This window comes from Pogoniulus pusillus, chromosome Z, assembly GCF_015220805.1.
Source record: "Pogoniulus pusillus isolate bPogPus1 chromosome Z, bPogPus1.pri, whole genome shotgun sequence".
Lineage (NCBI taxonomy): Eukaryota > Metazoa > Chordata > Aves > Piciformes > Lybiidae > Pogoniulus > Pogoniulus pusillus.
Window position 1 is genome coordinate 103,788,901 of NC_087309.1, and position 27,879 is coordinate 103,816,779.

General features: G+C 43.9%; 1 protein-coding gene across 18 annotated transcripts in view; it reads right to left on the reverse strand.

Annotated features, from left to right (window-relative positions):
- The window catches only part of ELAVL2 (ELAV like RNA binding protein 2), an 83,133-nt gene extending 55,980 nt beyond the window's left edge, over positions 1 to 27,153 (reverse strand). For 4 of the 18 annotated variants that reach the window (XM_064140837.1, XM_064140849.1, XM_064140846.1 and 1 more), the window contains exon 1: positions 2,411 to 2,429. In XM_064140837.1, the coding sequence (XP_063996907.1) occupies positions 2,411 to 2,427 (17 nt within the window). In that variant the 5' untranslated portion in view covers positions 2,428 to 2,429. Of the gene's footprint in view, positions 1 to 2,410; positions 2,430 to 23,747; positions 23,960 to 24,126; positions 24,219 to 25,593; positions 25,613 to 26,151; positions 26,887 to 27,009 lie in introns of those variants that run through there. The other 14 variants (XM_064140848.1, XM_064140843.1, XM_064140847.1 and 11 more) reach the window with 12 other exon arrangements.
- Between the last annotated feature and the right edge of the window lie 726 nt (positions 27,154 to 27,879).

Below are 27,879 nucleotides of genomic sequence, written 5' to 3' on the forward strand. Positions count from 1 at the left end.
CCAGAGTGATTTGGTCAAGTTCCGAAGAGATGTTAAATTAAGGATATTGCTCCTTTAAGTGACAAGTAAGTTTTCTCTGTGTTCATAAGCCATTTGAAGCCTTCTCCTGCCATGACAGCTAGAGTATATATTTCAGTAGCTTGAGAAGGACTCAAAAATCCAGAATACCTGAGGAAACAGCAAGCCAAATTATATACTTGCAAAGACCTTTCTTGAAACATGGGTAGAGAACAGAGATAACTGATTTAAATCATTGATCCAAACCTATTTAGGCTGCTCAAATTCAGCGAGAAATTAATCCAAAAAAGCTGTTTCCTCCACATCTGAGGATTTGTGAAAGCACTTTTCACTGATGCCAGAGTAGATCCGACTATTATGCTAAGTTTCAAAGCTTGGTCATCACCCTTTGCATCTTGCAAGCAGTGCATGTACACAAACACATATAAATCATGAATATAAAAAAAAATCCAACCCATAACCTTGCACTTAATTACCCAGGGCACTATCAGATGAAACACAGCCTTGCAGTTCATTTCTGCTTCTTCATACCAATAATACCTCAAGTTCCACCTGCAACTCCAAACACACTCAAAAGGCAACTTTCCTTGCACCTGAAGTTGCCCAAGTTCAAACCGTAGTGCCTGCATGAAAATAGGAAATCCCAAATTTAATAGTGGTAAGTAGTAGCCATATACAGCCATCAAAAGAAACTGCTAATTACCAGCATCATTTGTTTGTGCCTTAAATAAGGGAAGCTATTTGCTTCCTGGAACGGTTCCAACAAACATGTGGCACAAAAAAATGCTTCAATACACAAGCTGTTTCTTCAAGCAGGTTTTCTCCAATGTCTCATAAACCATACCAACAATCTCACACAATTCTAGCAGGTAAATTGCCTTCTGAACATTTTCCTTCATACTCTGTGAAAAAGTCTCGCTTCAAAAACAGTTGTTTGCATCAGAAGACAGCTGGAGTTCAAAAAATAGACAAATCAAGTCTCATCTTTATTCTACCGTTGAGATTATTTAAGACTACTTGTTTCTTTCCAAAAATTATGTGCATTCAATATTAAGTTTTGACACACCAGATACTTATCCAGCACACTGCACTATAACACCTGGCATCTGAAGATTAATTTGACCTCAAAAAAGGAAACTATGCCAAGTGGTGTCAACATACAACATCAACTTCACTTTTCCCAAATTACTACCCTACTCAACCCCTTTCATTAAATTCAGTTTTAAGAGTGACTTTCATGCATCAAGTGTTCCACTGCCATTCAGATTTGTTTATACTAAATTTCTTTCTATCTATTAACTCAGCAAATTAAACTCTTACCTTCCTCCTCAGCACAATCTGTCATACAGGGATAACACTGCTTCACAACCAGAAAATCTCATATAATGAATGATTCGAGCTTATTGGAAGTGTTAATGGCCATGAGGCACAAAATAACTTTTCCTTAGCTCACAAAACACTTCATTTTTGTACAGACTACCAAAGTCCTTTTAATTCTATTTTCTATTCTTCAAACTGGCTCAGCTCAACTGGTATGCAGGACACAAAGTTTTGGCACAGAATGAAGTTATTTAAACAGTGACAGCTAAACACAACCCAAAACAGATGGCCAGTTCCTCTTTAAGACTTGAGAGAGCCACGCAAGCCTTGGTGTGCTCACTATAGGCCTGGTTTTCTGATAAGCCAGGGAACGTAATGAACCTGCCAACTGAAGTTACTGCTTAGAAGTGCTACGACTAGTAGACATAGAATACCCTGCACAGATTCAGCCTGTCTTCTACCTTTTCATCACAATTAGACTTTGGACATCTGCTGTTTCTTCTGCTCAAAATAAAAGACTCGAGTCAAAACCTGTTAAAGCAAGGGAGTTCTTATTTGTGCCACAAAAACTAAACAGGCTGACACCCATCAAGTCAGCTAACACGACAGTTTCTCTTTGAAGTTCCTCACTCTAGCTCAAACCATGCAAAGCAGTAGTTCCAGTTCACTTTGGTCCACTCAGAACAAAGATAATTGCAGGGACTTAACTCTTCAGATTTTTCTCACACAAAGCTAGTCCAGAACCTACAGTACTTTGACTCTCAAGAGACAAAGAGATAATCTCTGGCTGTGATGCCGTATGGATGTAATAACATTTTCTCACAAGGGTCCTGTGAATGAAACTTGTCCAAGTAAGAGTCCTTTGACAAAAAATGACATTGAAAAGTACTACAAAAGTTTCTTCCTGAGCTCGCAGACCTATGACAGTTCATTTTCAGTTTCATCATTATTCTTATCCTTTATTTAGAAATTAAATTAGGATGAGGAAATGCTGAGTCTGTCGAAACCAGAATGACGCTAGAACTAGCTCAAACATACTTATCTATTTCTGTAGCAAGAAAATTATTTTTACCTTCCAAAGTATGTCATTTCTGTTGGTGCATCAGTTTATAGACAGAAAGCCATCATGTAGCATCCCTGATGCAAAACATGAAAAAAGAAAAGCCAACACCACAAACAGAAAAGGTAAATGCCACCATGCAAATAAAATTTTCAGTGAACATTACGAATGAGTATTTTATCCATTAGCTCCAAAATAAAACACAAACTTTAAAAAAAAAAGACAACTTTTAAGTAGTATATACCAGAATTTCATGCTGCAGCAGAATCCAAGCAGTCTCAAATGCAGATTAAAGCTGAGTATTACTTGTTAGAGGAATTAATGTTTTCTCCTTCAGTTTTACTGTTAACAGGTCTACGAACTGTTACGCAGATTAAAGACCTCCCATTCTCAGAATGAACATGAACAAGCACTGAACAACCTGCCCATAAAGGATACAGATGGTCTCTGGGCAGAACAAGAGACATCTGAAGTCCACTGTGCTGGGCAGCCTGCACTACGATAACCCTGCTTTATACTGGGAGTTGAATTAGACAATCTCCTAAAGTGCCTGTTAGTGTCTAAAATTCTGAACCACTCCAGTCATTAATATAGCTCAAGTGCCTTTGATAGTGCTTTAATGGACTAACAAAACTTTAGTATGCAACAAGAGTACTGTTAACCACTAGCACCAGCTCTAGTCATTAAAACAGCACTGAACACAAGCAGAGTGTATTAAAAGCCTGTGTCCCATTTTCCTGCAACCAGGATAAGAGTTACTGAAGCTTCCATCATCTCTTAAGTGGTTCAAACTTGTCTATCTGTCACAGTCAGAGGGACCGTGACACGCTGGATGGGTGAGAGAGGCCAGTGGGATGAGATTTAAGAAGGACATGTGCAAGGTTCTACACTTTGGCCACAACAACTCCAAGCAGTGCTACAGGCTAGGGACAGAATGGATGGAAAGTACCCAGGAAGAAAGGGACCGGGGGGTACTGGTAGATGGTAGGCTGACCAGGAGTCAACAGTGTGCCGAGGTGAGCCAGTGGCATCGTGGCCTGGATCAGGGACAGTGTCACCAGTAGGACAAAGGAGGTTTTCTTCCCCTGTACTCAGCACTGGTCAGGCCACACTTTGAGTACTGCGTCCAGTTCTGAGCCTCTCAATTCAAGAGAGTTGTTGAAGTACTGTGTCCAGAGAAAGGCAACAAAGCTGGTGAGGGGCCTGGAACACAAGCCTTATATGGAGACTTAGGGAGCTGGGCTTGTTTAGCCTGATGAAGGCAGCAACTCAGGCGTGATCGATCTCATTGCTATCTACAAATACCTGAAGGGAGGCTGTGGCCAGGTGGGGGGTCACTTTCTTCTCCCAGGCAACCAGCAACAGAACAAGGGGACACAGTCTCAAGTTGTGCCAGGGGAGGCACAGGCTAGATATTAGGAGTTAGTTCTTCCCAGAGAGAGTGATGTGCCATTGGAATGGGCTGCCCAGGGAGGTGGCAGAATCACCATCCCTGGAGAAGTTCAAGAAAAGACTGAATGGAGCACTTCATGCCATGGTCTAGTTAATTGGATAGGGCTGGGTGAGAGGTTGGACTAGATGATCTTTGAGGTCTCTTCCAACCTGGTCGATTCTATAACTCTGTGTTATTACCTACATGAAAACATTACTGTGTATTGTATTTTATGCCATTTAATGGCTGAAATAAACCAAAGCTTAACAAAAAGGCATTCTGCTCCACAGTATATTCACCAGAATGCCTTTTTACTACAAGCAGCAAGTTCAACAACTCACTTCTTTCTAGACAAATGTTATTTTTTAGCTAAAATTATTTTATGGCTATCTAAATTGCTCTTCTATGGGAAGATTTATTTTTCACTTAAAGACAAAAATGCTTGATTCTATAATCAAGCTATTATTCTGCAATGCCAAATAGTTCATTTGTATTGTATTTCACTAACATTCAAATGCATTTGTTAAGTTCAAAAGCTTACAGCCCTGCCACTGTTATCAGCATAATACAGATCACACTTTAACATAGCTGTTTAAGACAATGTTTCTGTCAGAAGTACTGTCCAACATTACCCTCCATTGTTTAAGGAAATCAATGCACTCCAATAGAATTAGCAAGAAAGTTCAGAATTTCATTATTTTATGAAGATGCACCAATGTAAGAAGTTGTACCTCCAGCTCTGTTCTGACATTTCTACTGCTCAGACTTCTCCCTCTTGCATATTTCTGACAGCTTCCTTATCAAGTGGAGACAAGACAACATGTGTCATGCCTTTAGAGGCTCCAGAATTCAATCCTTCAATAATACAGAACAGTTGTATGGAAAGCTATGAAAAGAAACACCTGGGAATGAAATGCAGAAGAAAATTGCCTTGAACAACAACTGTTGCTTGATGCATTGTACAAGTTCATCATCACTGTCCTGGTTTTCTGGGGTATTTTTCCCTTCACATATCAAATCTTGTCTATGGAATTCTTCACCAGTCTCCATTGACATCTCCTGAAATCACATATTGTATAGCTGTGTTACACTGAAATGATTTCATGTACCCCCAACTGCCAAGCTTTGAGAGTACACCTGTGTTCTGTTACAACCACCACTGCAGTGCTGTAGCTACCAACCACCTCCATCTTGAGTTAACTACGGACAGCAATTTTGCTTCCCACCCATCACTTCCCATCCTGATGGATGCCATAGTGAGTTTCACAATGATGTGAGGCAACATGTCTGGACAACTGTAATTACTTCTCACTTAACATTTCCACTCAACCTGACTTGCATCAAATGTCTACCTCCCAAAAAAAGTCTGCCTATTTAGCTGAAACACAACTAGAAACAATTAGCTCAAGTTTAATTAAGGAAAAAAAAATAACACCTTTGTTGATTATCCAAGGAACTATTTTTTTAAGCAGAACAGGGTTTTAAAATGCTGTACACATACACACAGAAGCATTAAGAACAGAGCAGGGATACTGACCTAATGAACAGTGTTGCACATCAGTAGTCCTGACATTCTTAGTCTTAGTGGTGTCCTGGCTCATGCTGAGAGAAAACTGCCACCACAGACAGTGTGTACCAGAACCAGGCACAGCTATTCTGAAGTGGCCACTTTTGCTTCTAGGAACAGGCAGGCAAGAACTCCTTCTAGCACAACTTCGTACTTCATGTCCTGACTCATCTTACATAATTTTGTGTTAAGTTCTATAGGAAAAAAAATGCTGACAGCTGATACCTAATTTTGTAGGTTGGGAACCAATTGTCCTACCAGAGAGATAAAATCCTCCAAAGGACCTGACAGACCAAGGGAGCTGACAGTCCATCCCAGAGGGAGGACATGGGGTATCACAATACGTCATTCCATATATATCCTGCATCTCCCCATATATGGGGCAGACCTCACAGTCATAGCTCTCCCTCCTCTCTTGAGCATATGGCTGCTGCTATCACTTCAGTCTGTGTAGGAGTAAGCCCTGGCTGGCAAACTATTTCTTACTGCATAGATGAGGCCTAATCTGGGCCTATCTTGGGGCCTGTGGTGGTGTAATCAGGTCTAAAACAGGCTGGGGGGAGGCTTGGATGGCTCAAGCCTGGTCCTCAGCTGGGCCAAGGCTGATTCCAAGCATGTATCTATCCTTTGTGCCTCGATACCTTTTGTCCTTTGGTTTATTTTTCTAAACAGTATTTCTCGTTAACCTCCAATTTTGTGCAAGTGTTTTTAATTTCACTCCTTTGGAGTAAAATACCTTCTGCCTCAGCTCAATCCAGGACACCTCATATTAACAACAGTATCTTACTGCTTGTGGACTGAAAGTCTACAACTGTAGTATCAACGGTTTGATCGGGGCAGGAAGCCTCTCGACAAACATGGCCACCTAAAGTCCCCACAGGTTGCGCTCACTGTCTCCAACTCAACAGTATTATACAGCACAGACAGCTTCACAGCACATTACACATTTCTCTCAGGGCAGTGGCAAACATGCCAGGTCATTTACAATACATGTTAACACAGTCCTTTCCCTGCCCAAATCCTTGTGGGGTAGAGGAAGGAAGGGAGAAAAAACAAACACAGGTCTGTATCCTTGTACCATTCCCAAGCATGTTTTACTGACATGCAGCAGTAATACTGCAGGTTTTAAGTGCTGCTACATTTAGCTTAAGCAAGATTAGTTTCATAATGCAAAAAAAAAAAAAAAACCAAAAAAAAAAACAAGAAAATGTTGATTAGACAGCAAGAAGTTGCGCTCTGGCTACACCCACGCAGTACACTAAGTCATGAGCACTTCCTAATAGAGGAACAGCAAAGCAGTTCAGGGAAAACGTAACTGTTATGAAGTGAGCTTTTAGAGGAAGAGCCGCAGAGATTGCCAGCTGCTCACTGTTAAAAGTATTCCAAATGCCACTCTCCTTAATAAACTAATACCACTTTGGGTCAGACTAGAACCTGACCTTGAGTTGAAGCTATTTTCTGTCATACAGGCTCAAGGATGTACAATTCTTTAGATTGAAAGGATGTCCCAAAAACTCATGCAGGTGTATAGGGTTAACACTCCTGGGGGAGTAACCCTGAACCTGACCCTAGGGGTCCTGGCCCCTCCCCAGGGGTGGGCCACACTCCAGGTGATGGTTAGCCACTGCCCCCACTTCCTGTCCTATAAACCAGAGGAGCTTCCTGCTCCTCTTGCTCTTTCCTTGGCTCCCTCTAGACACACACACACTCACACTGCATACCAGCACACCACGTGGCAGCCATGAGGCAGAGACACCATCACATTGCTTGGGTTGTATCCATCCCTTGTTGTATTTTGCTGTTTTTCCTTCCTTATCCTTTGTAAACTCCCCTACCTCCAATACCTTTTCTAAGTTATTGTTAAACTTTTCCTTTTTAACTTCCAAATTGAGTGAGATTGATTTATTGGGGTGTGCTTATCTCTTTTCTCTCTCCCTATCTTTGGGGAAAGGAGGGGGAAGAGGGGAGGGCACTCTATAAATTCTATAAATTGTCATTGGGTCTATTAAATTTATTAGAGTCTCTGGGAACCTGCATTTGAACCCAAGACAGCAGGCATTTTCAGAACACAGCAAACAAACGTCTTTTAAGTCAATCCTTCTTATCACTTGGAAAGGATGAGTTTCAAGGCCTTACCTAGACATGAGAAAGCAGCTATCATGGTAGAACAATCTATGAAACATCCAGTCACATAGCATGCATTAAGGACACTCAAAAGTGCATTATCATTAATGCATTATCACAGTATCACCAAGGTTGGAAGAGACCTCATAGATCATCAAGTCCAACCCTTTACCACAGAGCTCAAGGCTAGACCATGGCACCAGCCCGCCAAAGAGGTAAAGAACCTTCAGAGCTAATTCCAGGCTTCAAGTTTCTTCTGTTCCTGTTCATAACTGGATTCAGCAGCTTGAGTAGACCATGTTTTCCCCCATCACTCTCATGTTTTGGTTACATGGCTTGACGATCTATTTTTACTACCTCACTGAGCTCCAGTGCTCCAAATTCAGGCTTCTGAGAAAGAATTAATCAAGAGAGCAGAATGAAAAGGACTTTACCCTTGTTTTATTAGATGGAAACATTAATGTTCTAGCTCTGTAAAGCCGAAGACAAGAAGTGCCACATTTCAACACCACAATGTTCAGTTACTTCCAGTGTCATGTGAGTAATTTCAGATACAGTTTTCTTCTACTTAAAAACAAGTTCTTCTTCATCTTAAAAACTGTCTTTTGAGTTTCAGAGGTAATTTGACTGCACAAAACAGTAACTATTTTGGCTTGATCTGCACAGATAATCCCAGCTGCCAGTTATAGTGAATGGCCATGAAGTGGAATACACAGAATCACAGAATGTTAGGGGATGGAAGGGACATTAAAGATCATCCAGCCCATGCCTCCTGCCAGTGCCAAGAATCTTACTTTTAAGTGCCTTTAGGAACCAGCAGTATGACATATGTATTGCACTCTGACTGTAGACAGTAAAGGACATATCAGTATCAAAGCAAAAGAGCTGAAGTCATATTTTCTAATTCTCCAGGTAGTTACCTGGTTTACCCACAGAAGGCACTGGGAAAGCCCATTTAAGCACGTGTTTCATTCCTTCCTACCTTCAAGTTCTAAAAAAATCAAAAAGTCCATAATTAACACAATTAACTATTTTCTGCAGCAAAGTGAAGGAGATGCAGGACAGCTAACTATTGTTAAAATATGTGAATGAGAGACAATACCTAAATCATTCGCAATCCCTGCCGGCTTCTGCCACCATTGCCTTTTGTGTTCAGTAGAGTTCTTAAGTGTGTATCTGCATTCTAATTCTCTTAAGACCACCCATTATCATGTGACACAGAAACTGATAGCTAGCAAGGTATTGTTAATACAAATGAATTGTGGCCAACTGCTCACAAACTGGTAATTGCAGAAGAGGCTGCTTTTTAGGTATTATGCATATCAACCAGAAGTACACACCAAAAGCAATACTATCGACAAGTAAACGGTTATAGACAAAGCTTCTACATTTTTTATTTGCTATACAGAAGTCCTTCTGTTGCATAAAAGCATGCCAGACCAGCTGTTCTTTTGCCTCTACTATTTAAGTTACCATTTAATTACACAATGACACAGTCACTTCCACAAATAAGCAAACTGCCAAAGAAGCAAAATTCACCTCTGGATGAAATGGGATACCCAAGTCTTAACACACCATAAAAATAAGACACTATTCTGATGCATGAATGAATTTACTTCAATCACTACAGCCATTTTCAAGTCTTCTGACTCAGTCACATCTTCCTGTTCTTCCCTTCTCAAGCCACATCTCCTCTTGTTGCACCAAAGGCTGTTGTAAGAGAGAGAGTGCCTACACCCAGTTACCTTGACTGATAGGACACTATGCTGCCAGATACACATGTCTTATCCTATATGCCTATAGGATGCCCTGTCTGAAAAAAACTAAACCTGGCCAATGGTCAAATATGTTCTCTTCAAAGTGTGTTCAAAGCTCTCTTTGTCATCTGAATATGCATGCTCAAAAAAAAGGCCAAACATCATACAAGCTGATATACAAGCAACAACCCTGAATAGCTTCTACTGGGCACAGATTGAGTCAGTATTGTCCAGCAGCTCTCATTACAGATCACCTTTTATCCAGACAAAGCATAATTAACACACCCATACTGAACATCCCAGCTGTCAGGTCCTCTTTTGGCCAAGAACTGCCCTTAGGATTTTCCTGAAATGCCTTCTGGCAGCTCTCAAAAGTTGTTCATGCAGAGGCCCTAAGACTACTTAAAAATCTAATTATGAAGCCTGTTTGCCTCTAGACTGATGCCTACCAAGAAAGTGTTCAGTCATTGCTATTTATCTCTTTGTAAATTGACCTCCTGAGAGAATAACTAAATTCTTTCATTTCAAAAAGACCATCACACAAAAATCAGAGTATTTGACTGTTTCTACTACTAGTGAGAAAGCTTAAGGAAAAAACTTATTATATGCATTTTAAGTTATCATGCATTGAATGTATAGAAAACTCGTAAGCACAGCTTATGAGCTATTACCCTTGTGGGTAACAATAGCAGGCATCTAACTGCTGTTCCAAATACCTACAGCCTGCATGAAAGGACAGCAAAATGGTGCAAAGGACTTAATTTCACTTTAAAAGGCACTCAAAAACAGGTAGTGGCTTCACACAGTGCTGACATTTCTGATTAAAATACTTCAGCTTATTTGCCACCCTCTTCCCTACATAATGCTTAAGTCACGTAAAACTGAAAGCTACAGCAATTCTTCCAGACCAGTGACCTCTTTAAGAGAGCACAGATGACAAAGCAGAATCTGATCTTGATGTCCTCCATCCCCTCTAGTGTGTCACTCCAATACAATACTAGTTGGTTTTAAGGTCAGACATAGCAAATCAAAGCTACAGTCCCCAAACCAATTTGCCGACCATGCTATGAAAACAAGGTGCCTATTTCTTTAACTGTAGTTGAGCTGGCTTCCTCCTTCTCTAAGACTCAAATAAAATGATCTTGCCATGCCTGCATTCCACAGGCAAAATGAGGTTGGTAGAAGAGTCATAAAAGCTAGTAGGAACTTCAGGTCTCCCTGCCCAGAGTAGGCTCAGCCACATCATCAGACCAGGTTACTCAGAACTTTATCCAGTGCGGGCAGGATATCCTCCAAAGAGGGTTCCATCAGCTCTCTAGACCCCCACTATGAGATCTTGTCTGGGGAAAAGCTTTTCCTTATCTCTAGTATCTCCAGCCCTATTCAGCTTACTGCTTGCCTTCTCCCCTGCAGTTCCACCAGCACTGCTGCCTCTGTCCACCCAGGACAAGGCTGGATATTTTTCCTGCCTGAATTGCATAGAGATGCCTGGGCCTCTGGTCCCTCCGTCTGGACAGCATGACTGTCTTTGCGAACAAGAGCTACAATCCACAGTTTCTACCTGCACAATTAGTGAGGGTCAACTTTATCCCTTTCCCGGAGCCACTGAAGAAAACAGCAAATACAATACATTAGGTGGCAAGTCCCCAAGACATCCAGTTTTAACAAGCCTTCAGACAGACAGCACAGTTTTAACCGCTGAACTTCCAAGCTCTCAAATCCTATCAATTTTTGAAGTACCTAGTTGCCCATTCACCTCAGCCTTCATATTCCAAAGCTGTTACAAAGATTCTATGGGAAACCACATAGAGTCAAGCTCTACTCAATGCAGATGTCATCTACCACTCTTTTCATTCACAGAAGCATTTATTTCAAGATCGATTTACCAGTCAGTCATTGAACAGTCAATGCTAGACACCAATACCCTTGTTTTAAGTTTCCACATAAACTACTTCAAAAATAACCCACACAACTCACTCACTTCCAGCTCCTGTACACTTTTTTTTTGGCCTGGTAATGCTGTTAATTTTCCCAAGTGCTAGGAAACCTCCATGTATCTTGCTCTTCCAGATGAAGGGCAGACTACTCTCTCCTCTTTCCCAAAAGAATCTGTGTACCTCCACCACTGGACAGCATTCACATAAGCAGTGCCACTACATCTCAGTTCCTTCATTAGTCCCAAAGACTCTGCCTATCACTTCCTCCCACCTGGGCTACATAAACCTGTGTACAGGCACTCAAAGTCAGATTTCTTTTGGCCTGCTTTATCCTTTCCAGAGGATGCTCACATTCCTGTAACACTACCCATATTTAGAGTTCCAACTTCAATTCTCCTAACAACACACATACACACCACCCACCATATCTAATTTAAAGCTCTTTTCCCCAGGTTGGCAAATGCTTTGGCAAAGATACTCTCGCCTAAGTCAGCTGTCTCACATCTCTCACCAAGTCATCATTCCTCAAAGTGGGCCACACTGGCATAACAAGCAATATTTTGTGCATAACACTAGTCACACAACCATTAACTGTATTTGCTTCCACCAAAATTTTTACTGATTTCCTCCAGAGCTCATGTGTCCTCTGCTTGTATTCCCAGAGCTCTATGGTCCACTTCATTTACTTCAGTCTTCCCCTGGTTCTCACTTTTGCTCAGAGGAATAAGCAACAAATATGGGACAACTGTCCAGTAGCTGGACAAGCCTCAAGCCTCATCAAGGGCCCTAGAGGATCCTGAATCACAGATCTGGCAGCAATCATCCTTCTACGACAGTATGTCTTTAAGGCAGATGCCCCTCCACCTCAATAAAGTCTATCTCAAACCCCTACCATCAGCCTCTACTTTTACACTGATGTGTATTAAGGTTCTACACTGACACAGTAGAGCCAGATCATCATTTATTTACTATGGATGACGAAAAAACAAGACATGGGGTAACAAAAGGGACTATCTGCTTTTTAGCCAATGAAAACTATGACAAATGAACAGACAAGTATTAATGCTCAATTTCAATTACTATGCATCTCTCACTGCTCAAAAGAACAGAAAAAGACCTAGCAGAGTGTCACTGATGGAGAAGGATAATTGCCTATCTTTAAAAATGGTAGTGAACATCAGATATTGAACAACAGTTGCCTAGAATATAGACAGGTGGTAAAACCAACACCAACAGCTGACTTCTTTGTTTAGCAAGCAAAAGAATAATGGAGCAAGTCATAACCCATGAAACTATTCTCTATCTACAAACTAAGAAAACATTCAACTTCTGAATAGCTCATGTGAAGGACAGGATTTATAGCTGTCAGAAACACCTGCTCTGACAGGAACACCCATTCCACAAACTATCAAATGCCAGTATGAATTAGAACAAAAACCTGTTATTGTATACCATTGTAGAAATGCATCTAGCACCTATCTTGCCCAGGGCTCCACAATATTTACATGCAGCAACAATCTCTTCCTGAAAGCTCAGTTTAGAAGTACAGAAGAAAATGAAAAGTCACTTTATAGCCTGGTTATTCCCTCTTGACCAGGTGATAGTTTGGAGAAACCACAGCTCGCAGGCACACAACATGCCTAACTTCAAAAGCCTTTCAAATGCACACAGCACAGCCATCTTGACCCTCACATATTATTTTGCCTAGACAACTCTATGTCCAGCCACCATCACTGTTTTTCCAGAGTTTCAGTGACACACGCAAAGCTACCTGTGTGGTGGGCTTGCCAGACACCCACCTCCAACAGCATAAGGGCAGAAAACAATGAGAAATCTCATGGGTCGAGACAAGGTGAACACTTGCCAATCAGTGTCACAGGTAAAATGGATTCAACCTAGGGAAAACTCAGTGCATTTTAAAGTTAAAATGGGAGGGAAAAAAAATGAAAAAGACTTTCCCCCTTATTGCTAACCCACATCTTCCCTGGATCAATTTTAGCCCTTCATTCCCTACTCTTCTCCCACCTTCCCACCACCCCACACAGTGCAACAAAGAGGATGAATCATTATGTACACACTTTTCCTCAGCTCTAGCATGAGCATTCCTTCAGGAAGCATCCACCTGCTATGGCACAGAGTCCACCACAAGCTGCCATGTGTGCATCTGATCCAGCAGAGTCCTCTCCATGGGGTCCAATGCTGTCTCATCCTTAGGCTGCAGGGCCAAGTCTGTCCTAGGCCACTGCTGCCACTTTCTCCTCCCCTTCTCCAACCTCAATGCTCACAGAGCTGTTTTCTCCCATTTCTTCCGATCTGTGTGTTACTGTCTTTTCTGAGGTAGATTTTCAGAGGCATCAGAGTCCCCTGATGGACTTGTCTGAGTCCTGCAGCAGTGAGGCAATTGTGGAACTGAGTGGAACCAGCTGTGACTGGTACAGGCAGGCCTGAAACTCCTCTGTGAGCTAGCCCTGCCTTGGCTACCCAAGGCAGCAAGCTATCACTGCAGAAGAAAAGTTAGGCAGCCAACTCTTATCCAAGCCCAGGAAGAGGTGAGCATTAACTAACTAGGAAGTTTCTAAGTGAACAAAGAGGAAGCCCTCCTCAAAGTCTTACTTCCAGTATCATTGGTTGCTAGTTTCCTGGAGAAATCTGGACAGTTCAAGAGCCATCTAGGGAATTTCTCCTAAGTGTGAGATTTCAGACAAAGCTATTTTGCACACAGGATTACATAAGTAGAAAAAGTAGTATTTTCTTGGAGTGAAGCATCTCATCTAGGTGTCTATTACCATGTGAAGACCACAGCTGAGATACATAGAAGAACCTTCTAAACAAAGAAAAATTCTGCTGTGTTCCTTGGGCTCCAAGCTTCAAATTTCTGAGAGAGAGACTGAAATAGGTCATTTGGTTTTCATTCCCCCAGGGAAGCGAGTCACCCTAGTGGGGCATCTTCTCCTCCTGGCCTCCTTAATTCAGGACAAGCTGAACATGCTTCCTCTCAATGACTGTTACTTTTGACTACTACAGCAGGTCCAGGGGGCCACCACTTCTGTAAGTGACTGACTTTGCTGAACAATCTCTCTGGGAACCAACACCAGGTGGTTAAAACCAAGACAAGCTACTTCACCATTCAAGACGCCTGAGTATGTCCTCATTTGAAGCTTGTTTTCCTGGAACAGGGTGAAGGGAATGTGGAGAAAAAAAAAACCCAAACACTTTTAGAAATCCTTGTAGAATAAGCAAGGAAGCAGCCTGCTTCTTAATCTACCCAGAGAGCTTAGAGGTTCCTCTACTACAGGCATAATAGAGAATAGTCTCAACTATCTCCACAGTAGAGAATTTCCTCTACTATGGGAACAGTCCCTTCCAGTTTTGTGCTACACACAACACATCCATTTTTGAAAAACAGCCACCACAACACCAAGAAAAGATGCGGTTCTCAAACTGGCCTGGCAGAGCAGCCATCTGTACAAAACTACTCTTCACACATTCATAGAATGGTCTGGGTTAGAAGGGACCTTAGAGATCATGTAGTTCCAACCCCCTTGCCATGGGTAGGGACACCTGCCACTACACCAGATTGCTCAAGGCCTTATCCAACTTGGCCTTGAACACCTCCAGGGAGGGAGCAACCTGTTCAGTGTCTCACCTGTAAATAATTTCTACTATATCTAGTCTAAATCTACCCTACTAGAGCTTCAATCCATTCCCTCTTGTCCTGTAACACTTTTCTTGACCCAGTAGCTAAAAGCCTGATCTGACACTTTTTAGTTCTGTGGAAAATGACTCTCCATGCTAGGAGATACAGTGCATAACTTCCCTGGCCAAACCTAAAGCCTAACAGAAAAAAAAAGGCAATCTATACTATCTAAGATTACAAAACAATCTTAAATGTTTGCCCATCCATCTTCAAGTCAAAGAAGGGCAGAAGCTCTGTAATGAGTAGATCAACAAACAGCATAAACCTTTGAGCAAACTTTTCATTTAAATTGTTTAACATGAGAGCATGATGATACCATGAGTTTCAATGTGAAAGCTGTCACTGACTTTATACTAGCGTCATAAATTCATCTTCCACAGGTCAGGAAAGAACTGACATGTACCAGAAGGGCACATGTCTGAAAACTAAAGATTCAGAAGCTATCACAAACTGTCTGGCTGAGTTTTCACAGAACATTACAAGCTACAGGGAATCAAGCACACTTTAACGGATCAGCTTTACAAATTACCAGATTTAGGCCAGAGACACTGTTCAAATTATTCATCTTGCATTCTAATATGAAAGGAATTTTCCCATGTTCACTACATCCACAGTATCTCAAGTACTTTCACATTTCAAGAACTTGATGCCTCTACTCCCACTCAATCCCGTTGTACAACTTCGTTATTTTTCCACTAAGGATTGAGCAATCCTTCAGCACAGACATTACACTTCAACAAAACCTACCTCTCCACATTCAACTGGCCAAAACTGCCCATGTATTAGATGCTGTCTACGTCATGCTGTACCCAACTGCACCATTTTGTACCCATTTAAAGAGGTCAATGAAAAGTCTTGCACTCAAGTACTGCATTTCATGGGAATTTACTCAGTTATCTTATATAATTAAATTATATAATTATATATAACATATATATATAACATATATAATTAAAATCATACACAGTCTTAATATATCTGAAAAACCTGGCTAAGTGAAAACAGCAAAGCCTTATAGGTAAATAAATCAGAGATAAATCAATCGTTTTAATGGGTGAGTCATCCCAGCTTAACAAAGAGGACAGTCTGCAACTAGACAGTCATTAAATTTTCTGTATTACAATATTTGAGCAGGTACTAGCAACAGCCACTAAAATGAAGTCCTTGACCTTGTACTCTCCAACAGTACCTACACAAGATTATGTGAAATTGATAGGCAGAATTTTTACGTTAAATCTGACATTGCACAGTTAAGTCAGAAAAAAAAGAATCTATCGATTCCTGTCCTTACATATCACTTTGAAACCTTATGTATTTGATCATTCTATACAATTCACACCAAAGATGGGCAATTTGACACCATTTCTGCAGGAAAAGTGACATTTCTCATTTTAAAACATCTTAAACATGTTCCAAAACAAGTAATCTTTACTTCACTTGGTTACACATATGCTGTATTTGACAAGATCAAAAAAGGTCACATCTGCAAAAGCCAAACAGGCTGCATGTTTGATGGAGAAGTGTGCAGTATCTGCTCTTTTTGTAATGGCTATTTTGGAAAGATTAAATCTTAAATTTGATGTTGCTGTCTATATTTCTTCTGTTACTCAAATTGGACAATTAAGTTCCCCTCACAGACACTCTATCACAGAATGGTTTGGGCACAACCTTCAAATACATAGTTTTTAAAATCTCCTGTCATCAGCAGACATTTTCCACTACAGGAGGCTGCTACCTTGTACAGAATTTTGAAAGAAAACGTTCATGAAAAAGAACAAAAAGCCACCACCAAAACAGCCCTACAGCCTAGTTACCTCAGCAGACAAGAGATCCTTGATCATCAGATCTACATCCTATTAAAATAGAGAGGGCCCTAGTCTCCATCAGAATGGCTAGGTTTATATACTTAGCTGCACTGGTTCAGAGGAATTTTACTACATGAAACTCCCTACAAAAATAGCCCTTAAAGACAAGCGTGGCTCCATTTAATTTTCTTCAGTTTGCTCAACTGTAACAGAAAGAAGAAAAAAAAAATCAGCTACTCAGTTGGTTAATGAGGCTGTAATTCTCATCTTGCCTACCAACATCTCAGCCATGGATGCAGTCCAAGGCAAGTGCTATTGCTATGCCAAGTTTCACAGTTTAGCTATCTGAATGCAAAAGCAGCTTCTAAAGTCTTCCTCACTTTATGCAATTCACTTTGTCAGCAATTTTCGAGTTCTCTTCAGAAGGGGTGCTCTGGCCAGATTAGCAATAGCAGTTTTAGGTCAGGAACTCAATTCCGCCTATTAGCTCAAGATGTAAGCACATCAAAATGAAAAAGTGAAACTCATTAATAAACTAATTTCTTTGCTACTGCAGGCATGCAGTGCATGCATAGTTTTCTAAAAGAAGCATATGGTGTTTTAGAGTTACAACTTTAGTTGTCTCTCTTTTGGAAACAGAAAGCAGCTTTTAATTTATATTTGGATAGAAAAGAACCACAGCAGGAAGTCTGGCAATATTTCTAAGCATGTTACTAGAGATAAAAGTAATATCCTTAATTACAATGATAGTAGTTATTAGGATTTTAATATTTAAACTTGAAAGATTTAAAAGACCTTCTTAAGTCTACTGTGATATGCAAGCAGCATATCTCACTGTGTTGCTGGTTCAAGACTATAGATGAACAGCAGATACATAAAAAGTAAATATATCGCAAGATCTTGCTCTGCTTTTCAACTGGGTTGGATGCATTATGAAATTTAATGCTAATAGATGAATAGAACCCGAAGGCACAACATTAACTTTTATGGCATTTCTGGAGGACAAAATATGGACAACACTACAAACACAAAACAGCATCGTGAAAGCTGTTAGCATTTCTGCTATGTACTACCCATTTCAGTGCCATGGCTATGTATATATATGTTTAAAAAAAAATCAAAATCCAAATACCCCCTTAACAGTCTTTTCCTTTGCTATGCCAGCCACAATACCCACTCCCTCCTGCACCCAGTTTCCTCATCAGAAATAATATTTACTAGACCAGAGCTACAAGAGACCATCTCCTCCTCCCTCCCTTGCATACACTTCTCACAGGGTCTTCTGGACCAGTCTTGCCAGGACCTTGACTGCTTCTGCAGGTTAGTGCACTTGTGCAACACTAGCTCCATGAGCAATCAAAAACTATTTGGCCATTCAGTATACACTTCTCCAAATATCCTGCTTAAGTTCAGGCACAGTCATTTCATGTGGCACGTAAAGAAAGCAATCATAACTTCATGACTCTATTCAGATACCCTGAAAACATGGAAGCTGATTCCTGACAAGTGGAAAAGTGTTCCACTCTGTTACTGAAATAAAATATAACAGAAATATGTACAGAGCAAAGTGTCAAGCTCACAAGGCAGAGTATAAACACTAGGCAAACAGTTGCCCTTTTTCTGGCATTTGGAATACCAGAAATATTTATTTCTATATCCACTGTAGAAAGCCTCAAACATGGAACCTAACTCCATTTCCTAAAGGACCTTTATAGGTCTGTTATTAACCAAAGGTGTAACAATGAAATATTTTGTTAATTTTCATTTATATTAAGGTGTATCAGCAGTACTTTTCCCATGCCGTTACATAGGAACAAAACCCTGCAGCACATAAAGGTCAACTGTCCGAATGTCAGTACACATCAAGATACATTTTCAGATTCAAGACACTGTCAAAAGTCAAAGATGCTGGCTCCAAGTACTCCTTCTGGCCATAGCTCTAATTTTCTAAGATAATCTAAGAACAGTGTTGATAAGCAGTAGAGTAAGGAGCAGAGATGACACTTGTAGAGAAGGTAAATTCACATAATTTCTCCCTTTCCATAGCTGAATCTCATTCTCTTAAACACCGTAAGTTAAAGTGACTACAGCATTTGTCCACAAATGCTTAATTTTCTGGAAATTAAGTTTATCTATTCTGTAAAATAAACTCTAGTAATTTCATCTGTCAGTAAGATTTAAAGTACAGACGAACATCAGCCCTCCAGCAATCATGCAAGAGCAATACATAAAGCTTATTCATTTAAATCTAAGTAATTGGTTAAACAAGCTCACCTTCAGAAGCCTGAAATCAAATTCAGCCAGCACATGCCTACAGAAAGGCTGCTCAGCATTAACCCGTATTCCAGGACACCTTGAGCAGCCTTTACTATCAGTGCTGACTAAATTGTTAACAAAGCACTTAAATGTTTTATTTCTGCCCCCTACCAGTACTCAGGTATTTAAGTATTCAAGAACTTGCACATACACACTTTACACTGCTTTCTAGAAATCCAGTAACTGTCCAGTGTAACTTTTCTAGGCCTGCTTCATACTCAGATGAAGACTAGAGAAGCATCTATAGTCCTTAAGACCATTTTACAGAGTTTTGAGCAATTCAGTGCTTTCTAGCTTCCAAGTTATGTAGTCAAACACTGCAAGTTTACTAGGATAACACTGGCTTTTTACTAAACATCTAACAAAGATGCTAATTCTTGCAATACCTTACAGCCTCACCTAGCCTAAGTAAGCATCTGTTTGTGTATTTCCTGATCGTCAGCAGCAGCATTAGAGTCACTAGCAATATCAGGACTGTAGGAGAGAACAGAGAATCAGCATCACAAATATCTCACAAAATAAAGCTTAGGACTTCCTAGAATCATTCATATTATGATCCTAAGCTGGTGCACTCACAATCATGAACCATTGCTAAGACTTAAACATGTAACATTCATCTCAAAGTCCTATTAAGTAATAACAGCTTCTTCCGAACCCACACTACGGCTGGGCTTACTATGACTATCAAAACAAATAAGCTCCTGTTGCTTAAGTACTGGAGTAACACAAGGAACTTCGGTAGAGTTTTAAAAGTGATACTGGTTTAAGCTTCATGTGGAAGGCTTCACTCTTGTTCCAAATTTGTGTTTTGCAAATATATGGAAGACCTTCCCATCATGATTTTTACCATTCTATTATTACTGCTCCTAAAACTCCAGCTATTTTGCCAGCAAAGTCAGATTTAGACTGTAAGCTATTTTAAAGATTTGATGTAGGTTTGGAGTTAAGGAAGTTTCTGAGAAAGCATATTTTACTTTTCTTAACATTTGCCATAAATGAAATAGTTACAATCTGATTAAGTTACAGATAAAAACCCCAACACACTGCCTACAGTAACACTAAAGCATCCCACTGAGATCATCTTCCCAAGGTGTACTTTCTGAAAAGAGGTATACTAATAAGTCTATGCAAAACAGTAAGAATTTCAATTATAGGCAATACCAACAATTAGCTGTTCTCTAACCACAGCTTCTGTCAAACTTTGCACAATATTAAGTTGCTCAGTGGCAAAACATTAGATGCTAGGAGTCCCTACGGATCAACAGCAATGCCTACTGGGCAAAAGCAGTTTGATCAATGTTGGCAGCTTCTCCCAGCTGGAGTCAATCAAGGAGCTCACCTCTGCTTTAAGTTAGCCACCCAAAACTCAGGATGACTTTTCAAATTTCAGCAACAAAGATTAGGAGAAAAACATCCTCATCTAGTCCACTGATTGTAGTAGCTGAAAGCCATGAATTCTAACAGTTACACCAGCTTCTCCAGAACTAATCCTTCTGAGTAAGTCAAATTAGGTAGATTTACACAGGCAACAGATAAAAAAAAACATGTAGTAGCTTCCTTCAGATTTAGAACTACAGATGTCAAAACCCAAAGCACCATCAGCTAATCCTGCTAGATAGCACTGTGATTTTTCAGTTGATTTAGTGGATGCGAGGAAAAGAAAGCTCTGCACAAAGGTAACATTCTCACACTGTCTCAGCACAGCTGGTAGCATTCTCAGTCCTCTGTAGATAATAGCATCTATGAGAAGTATTAAAGCAAAAACGCCTTTACAACACGATTGAAGTGTATGTTCATCCCAAACTGATTTTATCCATCAGTTGAGTTGGTTTTACTGCTAGGAAGGGTATCAGTGGCGAAAAATACAATCAAAAGCCATTGTAAGACACCAAGACCCCTATAAAAGCAGTATTTCAACACCGCTGTTCTTAAGAGGGAGACTGTGCTTGCATTCTTGTACTATTTTTACCTGCACCATCTACCTCTGCAACGGCATAGTCTTATTTTAAGATACACAGGGAAGCTGAAGTATTTCTTGGGCTTTTAGGGTAATAGATCCTGTGTGATCTGTTTCCTAATTAGTCCCCATGCAAGCTTGGCATTACAGAGAACTGAACACAATTTAACTTGGGGCTTCACTCCAGCTTGAATATTGATATCCAGAAACCTCAGAAATAATCTGAAAGTGGTTTTGAGTTTGTTAGGATTTATTTTTGCAGTGTTTCAAGCAGATACCCCACAGATCTAATAGCTTTTTAGAACAATTTCAACTCACCACACCTAGATCACCCAAACTCAGTTTCAGGTGTGGTAGTTCACCTTTTTCGAAGAGGCAATACAACTGTAACGAAGAGCACGTTAATAAAAGGATCTGCCCCCCTCATTGAAGAGCAGCATTTAATACAAATTCAGGGAGAATGCAAATGGATGTTTACACCAACATGAAAAAGTTGCAATAAATTCACATGTAAAAATATTACACTATTATAATTAAGAAAGTAACAGAGGGGATTTATGCAAATATGAACATACTGAAAAGGCATCTGCCTTAAAGGCTACAGCAACTAAAAATATCTACAGCATACAGAAAGAATCGACCACTCCACCAGAATAAAAACATACAAAATTAAGCCAACTATTGCTGAGGAGATGAATCAGTTCAAGTGAAGCCATAAGATATTTGAAAGGGGCACTAAATATGTGCTTTGTCACATTTTAGTAAGCAGGATAAAATTCCTTATCTGTTTCAAGGTCACGTATTTGTCTATAGTTGCACATGCTCCCTACCAAAAAGCTTCAAATACCTACATTAAAAAAAGGTATTTAGAATTAACAATTTTGTATCTGAAAACAAAACAATTTAAGCACACTTCAGAACATTATCAAAGCCCACTCCTAAGCTGAAAACTACCACTCTCAATATAAAATTTTCAAAAGGGCAACAGAAAGGAGGTAAATATAATTTTAGGAGTTAGAATTCAAAGGATTAAAAGGAAAAATGCAAAACAAACTCTTTACTAATGTTCCAGTGCCCGTTTCCTTAAGAGAGCAAGTTCACACTTACTAGAATGTTCTGAACTCCCATCAATTTAAAACTGAACCAAGATAGCTAAAAAAGTCAATCATGCAAGTTTTTAGCCCATAAAAAAAAAAACACCACACACACAAAAACCTAACAGAAACCTCTTACATTCCAAGAAAATACACACATACACACACATTATGAAATACTAAACACATGGGCACTGCTACTTGATAAAATACCACTTTTAATAAGACCAGACACTGAATGATTCTATGAACACTTTTACATAGCTACTAAACCATATTAACAAAATCTTCTCAAAACTCCATAAATACAGCAACAAAACTTAGAGAAGGGTGGTGATCAGCTACAGTAAGACTACCTGAGGTTTTGTTAAGTACTGTTTTGCAGTTTGCTGGTATTGCTTTGGTTTATTTTAAATAATGTCCTGATTTACTATTCTAGCAAATTACACCTGTATTTCAACTGAGGTACATGGGCGATTATGAAGGCGGCAGGGACACCGAGCTATGCCGCTCGCTGCCCGCCATAGTCATCTCATCTTCAGCGCCACGCAGATGAAACAAAAGCCACCTGGCTTCCTAGGCACCCTTGGCAGTGTCACAGTACGGCGGACTGTAAAGGCAGGGAACACACAAGTCAAGCCCTCTGCAAACCTCAGTTATGTCCGAGCTTAAGGACATCTAACCCTGCCCCTAGGCAGCCACGTCAAGTCGGCCCGCGTTCCTTCACCGTACGCACAATGCAACCTTCGAAATAAAACATAAGCGATGACAAACGAGCAGCACACACAGCTGAGCCTCTAATCCTTGCCCTCCACCCCTCCCGGACTCACTTTCCCAGCGCGGTGAGGCCCAGGCCCACCACAGCCAGTTTGCACCGCGGGACTCTTCTCGCCTCCATTGTCTTCGGCCGCCAGGACTGGACGGGACAAGGTGACAGACCCGGAGCTAACTGCGCTTTCCTCTCTCGGAAAGACTGCTAACACAGGCTACGGAGCCCTTCCTGCCTCTACCTGCGCGCACCGTTCGCTCCGCCGACACGTCCCTGCACACCTGCCGCTCCGCTCTCACACAGGTGCGAGGGACGCGGCTACAAGCCACAACTGCCTTGCAGCTGACCCACTCCTCTGCTGCAAGCTACAGCCCTCGCGTCCAACTGTGTCTGTGTCCCGGGGCTCGGAGGAATGAACGGCACCTCCAGCACCAGATGAAGCGGCCTGGGCGGAAGACAGCAGATGCTCCGTTGTAGAAAGAAGCAGTCCGGTTACAGCAAGATCAGACCTGAACAAGAAAGGTGCAACTTGCGCGGAGAATAGAAGCCGCACTCAAGTAGTTGGGCAACGCACAAGGAGCGGCAAAGTCATTCAGAGGGATGCTGCAAACAACGCAAAGGGTTTGATGAACAGCGTTTTGTCGGGAGAACATGTGCTAAACTCGCTCAATTAGCACCACATGGGAAACAGGGGCGCCGAGACACTCAGAAAACCCCAAAGGGTAAGTCAAAAGGTGCCAGGAGGAGAAAAGACTAAAGAGCCGTTTGAAGAAGCAAAAATCAACGAAACAGAAGAAAACTACTAGTTAGCAACATAAAGCCCTTGCTGATGCAGTGCCTCAAACACCTTCAAAGTTCACAACCGGAGTGCAAAGGCCCACACGAGTCACCTACCAGAGGGTGAACGTCTCTGCACACGTCAAGCTCTCACCTCTTTTTCCCAGGGGCGGTCTAGTCATGTACTAGTGACCCCCAACTCAGCCTATCCTTCTGCTGTACTCCCCACGTGGGCTGCAGACCCGCTCTCCTCCGCGCGTGCCTCACCTCTGCCAGGACAACGCCGACGGCCCCACTTAAGTACCGGTGTTGTTACCCGCCCCTCCACCCGCTCCCTTTTTTGAAACCCCGGGACCGGCCGTGCGCGTGATTAGCGGGGGTGGCCGTCAGGAGGTCCCATGGAGCGTGCAGGCTGCCCAGTAAAGACAGAAGAGAGGAGGAAAAGGAAGGAGCCGCTGCCTCAAGTGAGCTATTCAGCATGCCGGAGCCTCCTCACCCGACGGCTTCAGTGGTGATAGTACCGCTGCCGCTCCAGTTCTGCCGCTGTTGCTCCGCCACAAGTAGGAGGTAAGCTACCGCTGCCGGGCTAATAAGGACAAACACTCTACCCCGCCCCCCCCCCGATCCGTCCTTGAGGTTGCTGCCTGAGTGACGTCGCCGGTGGCCACTCAAGGAGCCCCGCCGCCGCGGGGCCGCGCCCCCGGTGCCGGCGGACACTCCCGTGGTGGCCGCCCTGCTCTTTACTGCGGCTGCAAAGCCGGCCTGGCTTCGCTCCGCCGCCAGGCACCGCGGGATGCGGGCAGGGATAATGTGGCAGCGGGCTGGACTAAGCAGGATGGCGCGGAAGCGGCAGCTCTCTTTTATTCCTAGAGGGGTTAGGAATAGAGCCGCCTCAACGCTCTATCGTCTCCTTTGCGTTTCGCATTCTGCCACTTTTCCTTACAAAGCGGTAAGCCCCAAAGATCCTGCGCTGCCTCCTATCCGAACGAGGTCTGGCAGGGCAAACGAACCTCCGAGGCACTCGTCCCACGGAGAGCGACGGAAGAGGTCCTCTGCGGTCAGCCGTGATGGCTCGAAGGACCGCGGCTGACAATAGGTGCTGCGACAGCACCGTACCGCCGTTTCCCGGTGGCGTCCGACAGCGCAAGGACCTCCTGAACCCCCCGGTAAAGCGCAACTGCCGAGGGTCGTGGCCGCCTTCCTAGGCTCCGCTCCTGCAGGCCGGCAGTTGCTCGTCCCCCGGGCACTCCAGGGGCAGGAGGCAGAAGAGGGGGCGTCCCGTTCCCGGGAGGTCGCACAGTTTGTCCTTCGCTCTCCCAGCCCTGCAGTGCACAAGACTAGCCAATATAAACTCGTCTCAACGTTAGCATCACTGATCGGACCCGTAGGTGACCAAGGATGTCCAACTACCAATCTGACCCAGTTGTACAGCTCTCACAGTAACTATGAAATAGGTAAGTATAGAGCAACGTGCTGAGCATAAATTAAGCAACAATGGCAGTGCTCGGGCTGGTCCTTGTCGGGAGCACACGCTGCAGCGCTAGCGTTTACAATCGACCCTTCCTCCTACTACTACCCTCCCACCGACGCGGGAACGAAGGGCGAGCGGTCAGCAAACGCGCCCGAAGATGGGACGCCCCGTCCGTCCCTTGGCCCACAGCCCGGGTCGATTCACCGCGATCGCTGCCGGATGCAAACTCGCCCCCAGAACACACCGTGGACCGCCCCCCCGCGTCCCCGCCGGACCGGTAGGACCACGGACAGAGATCTGGACCACTTCCAACGCCGCCGCGCAACCACCGCCCCGCCTACGCTGCCCGCGCACCGCCGCGCAGCGCACCGAACAAAGGGACGCCTCCCCCCTCCTCCTCCCGCGGCGGGTTAATCATCTCCACAAAAAGACACGGTGTGTATCCTGTATGTGCCCCCCACGATGGTAATCAACTTCGCCCACAGCGCTCACCGGCTCTCCTCCGCACCTCGCTAATACTGCTGGCCGGCAGCGTATTTTGCGCGGTGACGCGCAGCTGCTTTGTAACCCCGCAGAGAAGCCACAAAACGCCGAGCGGATAATGCAATTAGGCGCAGGGGGTCTTATCCCGGCTCATCTGCAAATGCAGGTTTATCTCCTCAAAGCGATACGCCTCCTCTTTCCACCAGCCCTGTGCGGGTTCGTCCCTTCGGATGCTTTCCGCAATGGGCACACGTCTGGAGCCGGACGGGCGCGGCGGTGTTGGGAACTTTGCAAGAGCGGCAGAGATGCGCACATCTTAGCGAGCGGTAGTGCAGATGTCCCCCGGCCCTGCTGCCTCCCTTCCCACGCTGCAAACACCCACCCACCCACCCCATCCCTCCGCGGGAGTGAGCGAGCCGCCCGATTCAGCACCGCCGGCACGAACGGCGTTAAATGCGATGCGGGCAAGGGTAACCCGAGGTTAATTCTGCAGGGCACGCACCTCAGGCGTCCACATGGACCCCCTCGCACAGGCACAACCACGGGAAGAATCGAGCCACAACTTACCTTCCTCTCCTCGGCTTAAAAAATAAAGTAACGGTGCAGTTCTCTCAATAAAGAGGAGCAAGAGGCAGACGGACAGTTCTCTCAAGACAACACACAAGAGCTAGAATTGGGGACAAGTGCTAAATGGAAGGGGAAAAAAAACCAAACCCAAAAAACTCATAAAACAATCCTCTTCCCCCCCTCCCCCAACAGTCCAACACTGGGGAAAAAAATCAGAAACAAAAAAAATATGGAAAAGCAAAAAATGAAAAAGGGGGAACTCAAAAAGAGAGCGTGACAGGACGACCCTCCTTCCGCAACCCCGGCGAAAAAAAAAAAAAACAAAAAAAAAAAAAAAGGGGGAAAAAAAAAAAAAAGGAGGGAGGGAGAAATAAAGGAACAAAGAGCAGAGGCTGGAAGGGCCGATTTTAAAGACGGTCTCTCTCTCTGCTTCCCTGCCCGCCTGCCGGTCCCTTCCTAGCACCGAGCCGCCGGAGTCAGCTGCTGCATCGCGGAGAACGCGCGGGGCCGCGGCTAGGAGTGGGGGGGAGGGTTAGGGGGGAAGGACGCCGTGCAGTACGGTGCGGTGCCGTTGCTCGTGCTGTGCGATGCCGCGCCGTGCTGTGCCTTGCAGGGAGGCGGACCGCTCGGCAGATTTATAGCAGCCCCGCCGCCCTGCTCCCTGCTTGCAGCCGCCGCCGCCACGCCGTGCCGTGCCGCGCCGCGCCAGGGTGCGTGCGTCTGCGTGCCGTGCCCGGCAGCGCGCCCGTGGGGGTGCGCGCGGGGAGCGTGTGTCCGCGAGCGGCTGCGCCACCCCCACCTCCGCCCCTTCACCCCCCCCTCCTCCTTCCGCCAGCCCGGCGGCCACCCCGCGCGTACCCTGGCGCCACGCGCGGCAGCGTCTCCGTAACCACAGCGCAACGTAAGCTGCTGGTAGAGATGCCGCGTGTCCCTATTGGTCCAGCCACCGCCCCCTCGTCCCGCCCCTGGCGGGTGGCGGTCGCCCATTGGTCCAGCATGCCGCCACTCTGGTGAGGCCCCATGGCGCCCTGGTGCCAGGCTGCGTTGCGGCGCGCGGAGCGGCCTTCGCGGGTGGGGCTGGTGGGGTTACGGGCGGGAGGTTATGGTCCGCAACCGGCACGGCATCGTCGGCGCGGTGGGCTTCGCGCCTCCCTTCTCACGAGGGGCGGCGGAGCGAGGAGCGGAGCACGGCTCCGGCAGCTCGGGCAGCTGCGAGGGGAAGCAGCTGTTCGTATCATCTCGGGCGGCCACGTGGGAATGGGGCGGTGCATCAAGGCAGTGCCCGGGGCGGCCGCGTTCGGCGGACCTCTCCCTTACGGGGACAAATGCCGGGAGAGCAGCCGTTATGTTCCTTTTTTCCTTGCCATGCACTTCTGGTCTCAGGCGTCTGGGCACTGTGCGTGTGGAGGTGGTACTGCTAGCCAGGAACCGCTCCTGTCATTTGCCATTCCGAGAAGGGACATGTCAATGACTGATGAGGGAAGGGAAGGGAAGGGAAGGGAATCGGGAAGGAGAGGGAAAGCATGGATGGAAAGAAGGGAAGGAATAAAAGGGAGAGAGGAATGAAAGAAGAGCAAGGGAGGGGAAGATGGAGGAAGGTATGAGAAACAGGAGTGAAAAGGTCAGGAAGAAAGGTAAGAGAGGGGGGAGAGAGGAAGGAGAGGAAGGAAAGAGAAAAAAAAAAGAGCTCTTACTCATTATGCGATCGATTCCTAGGTCTTGCACAGA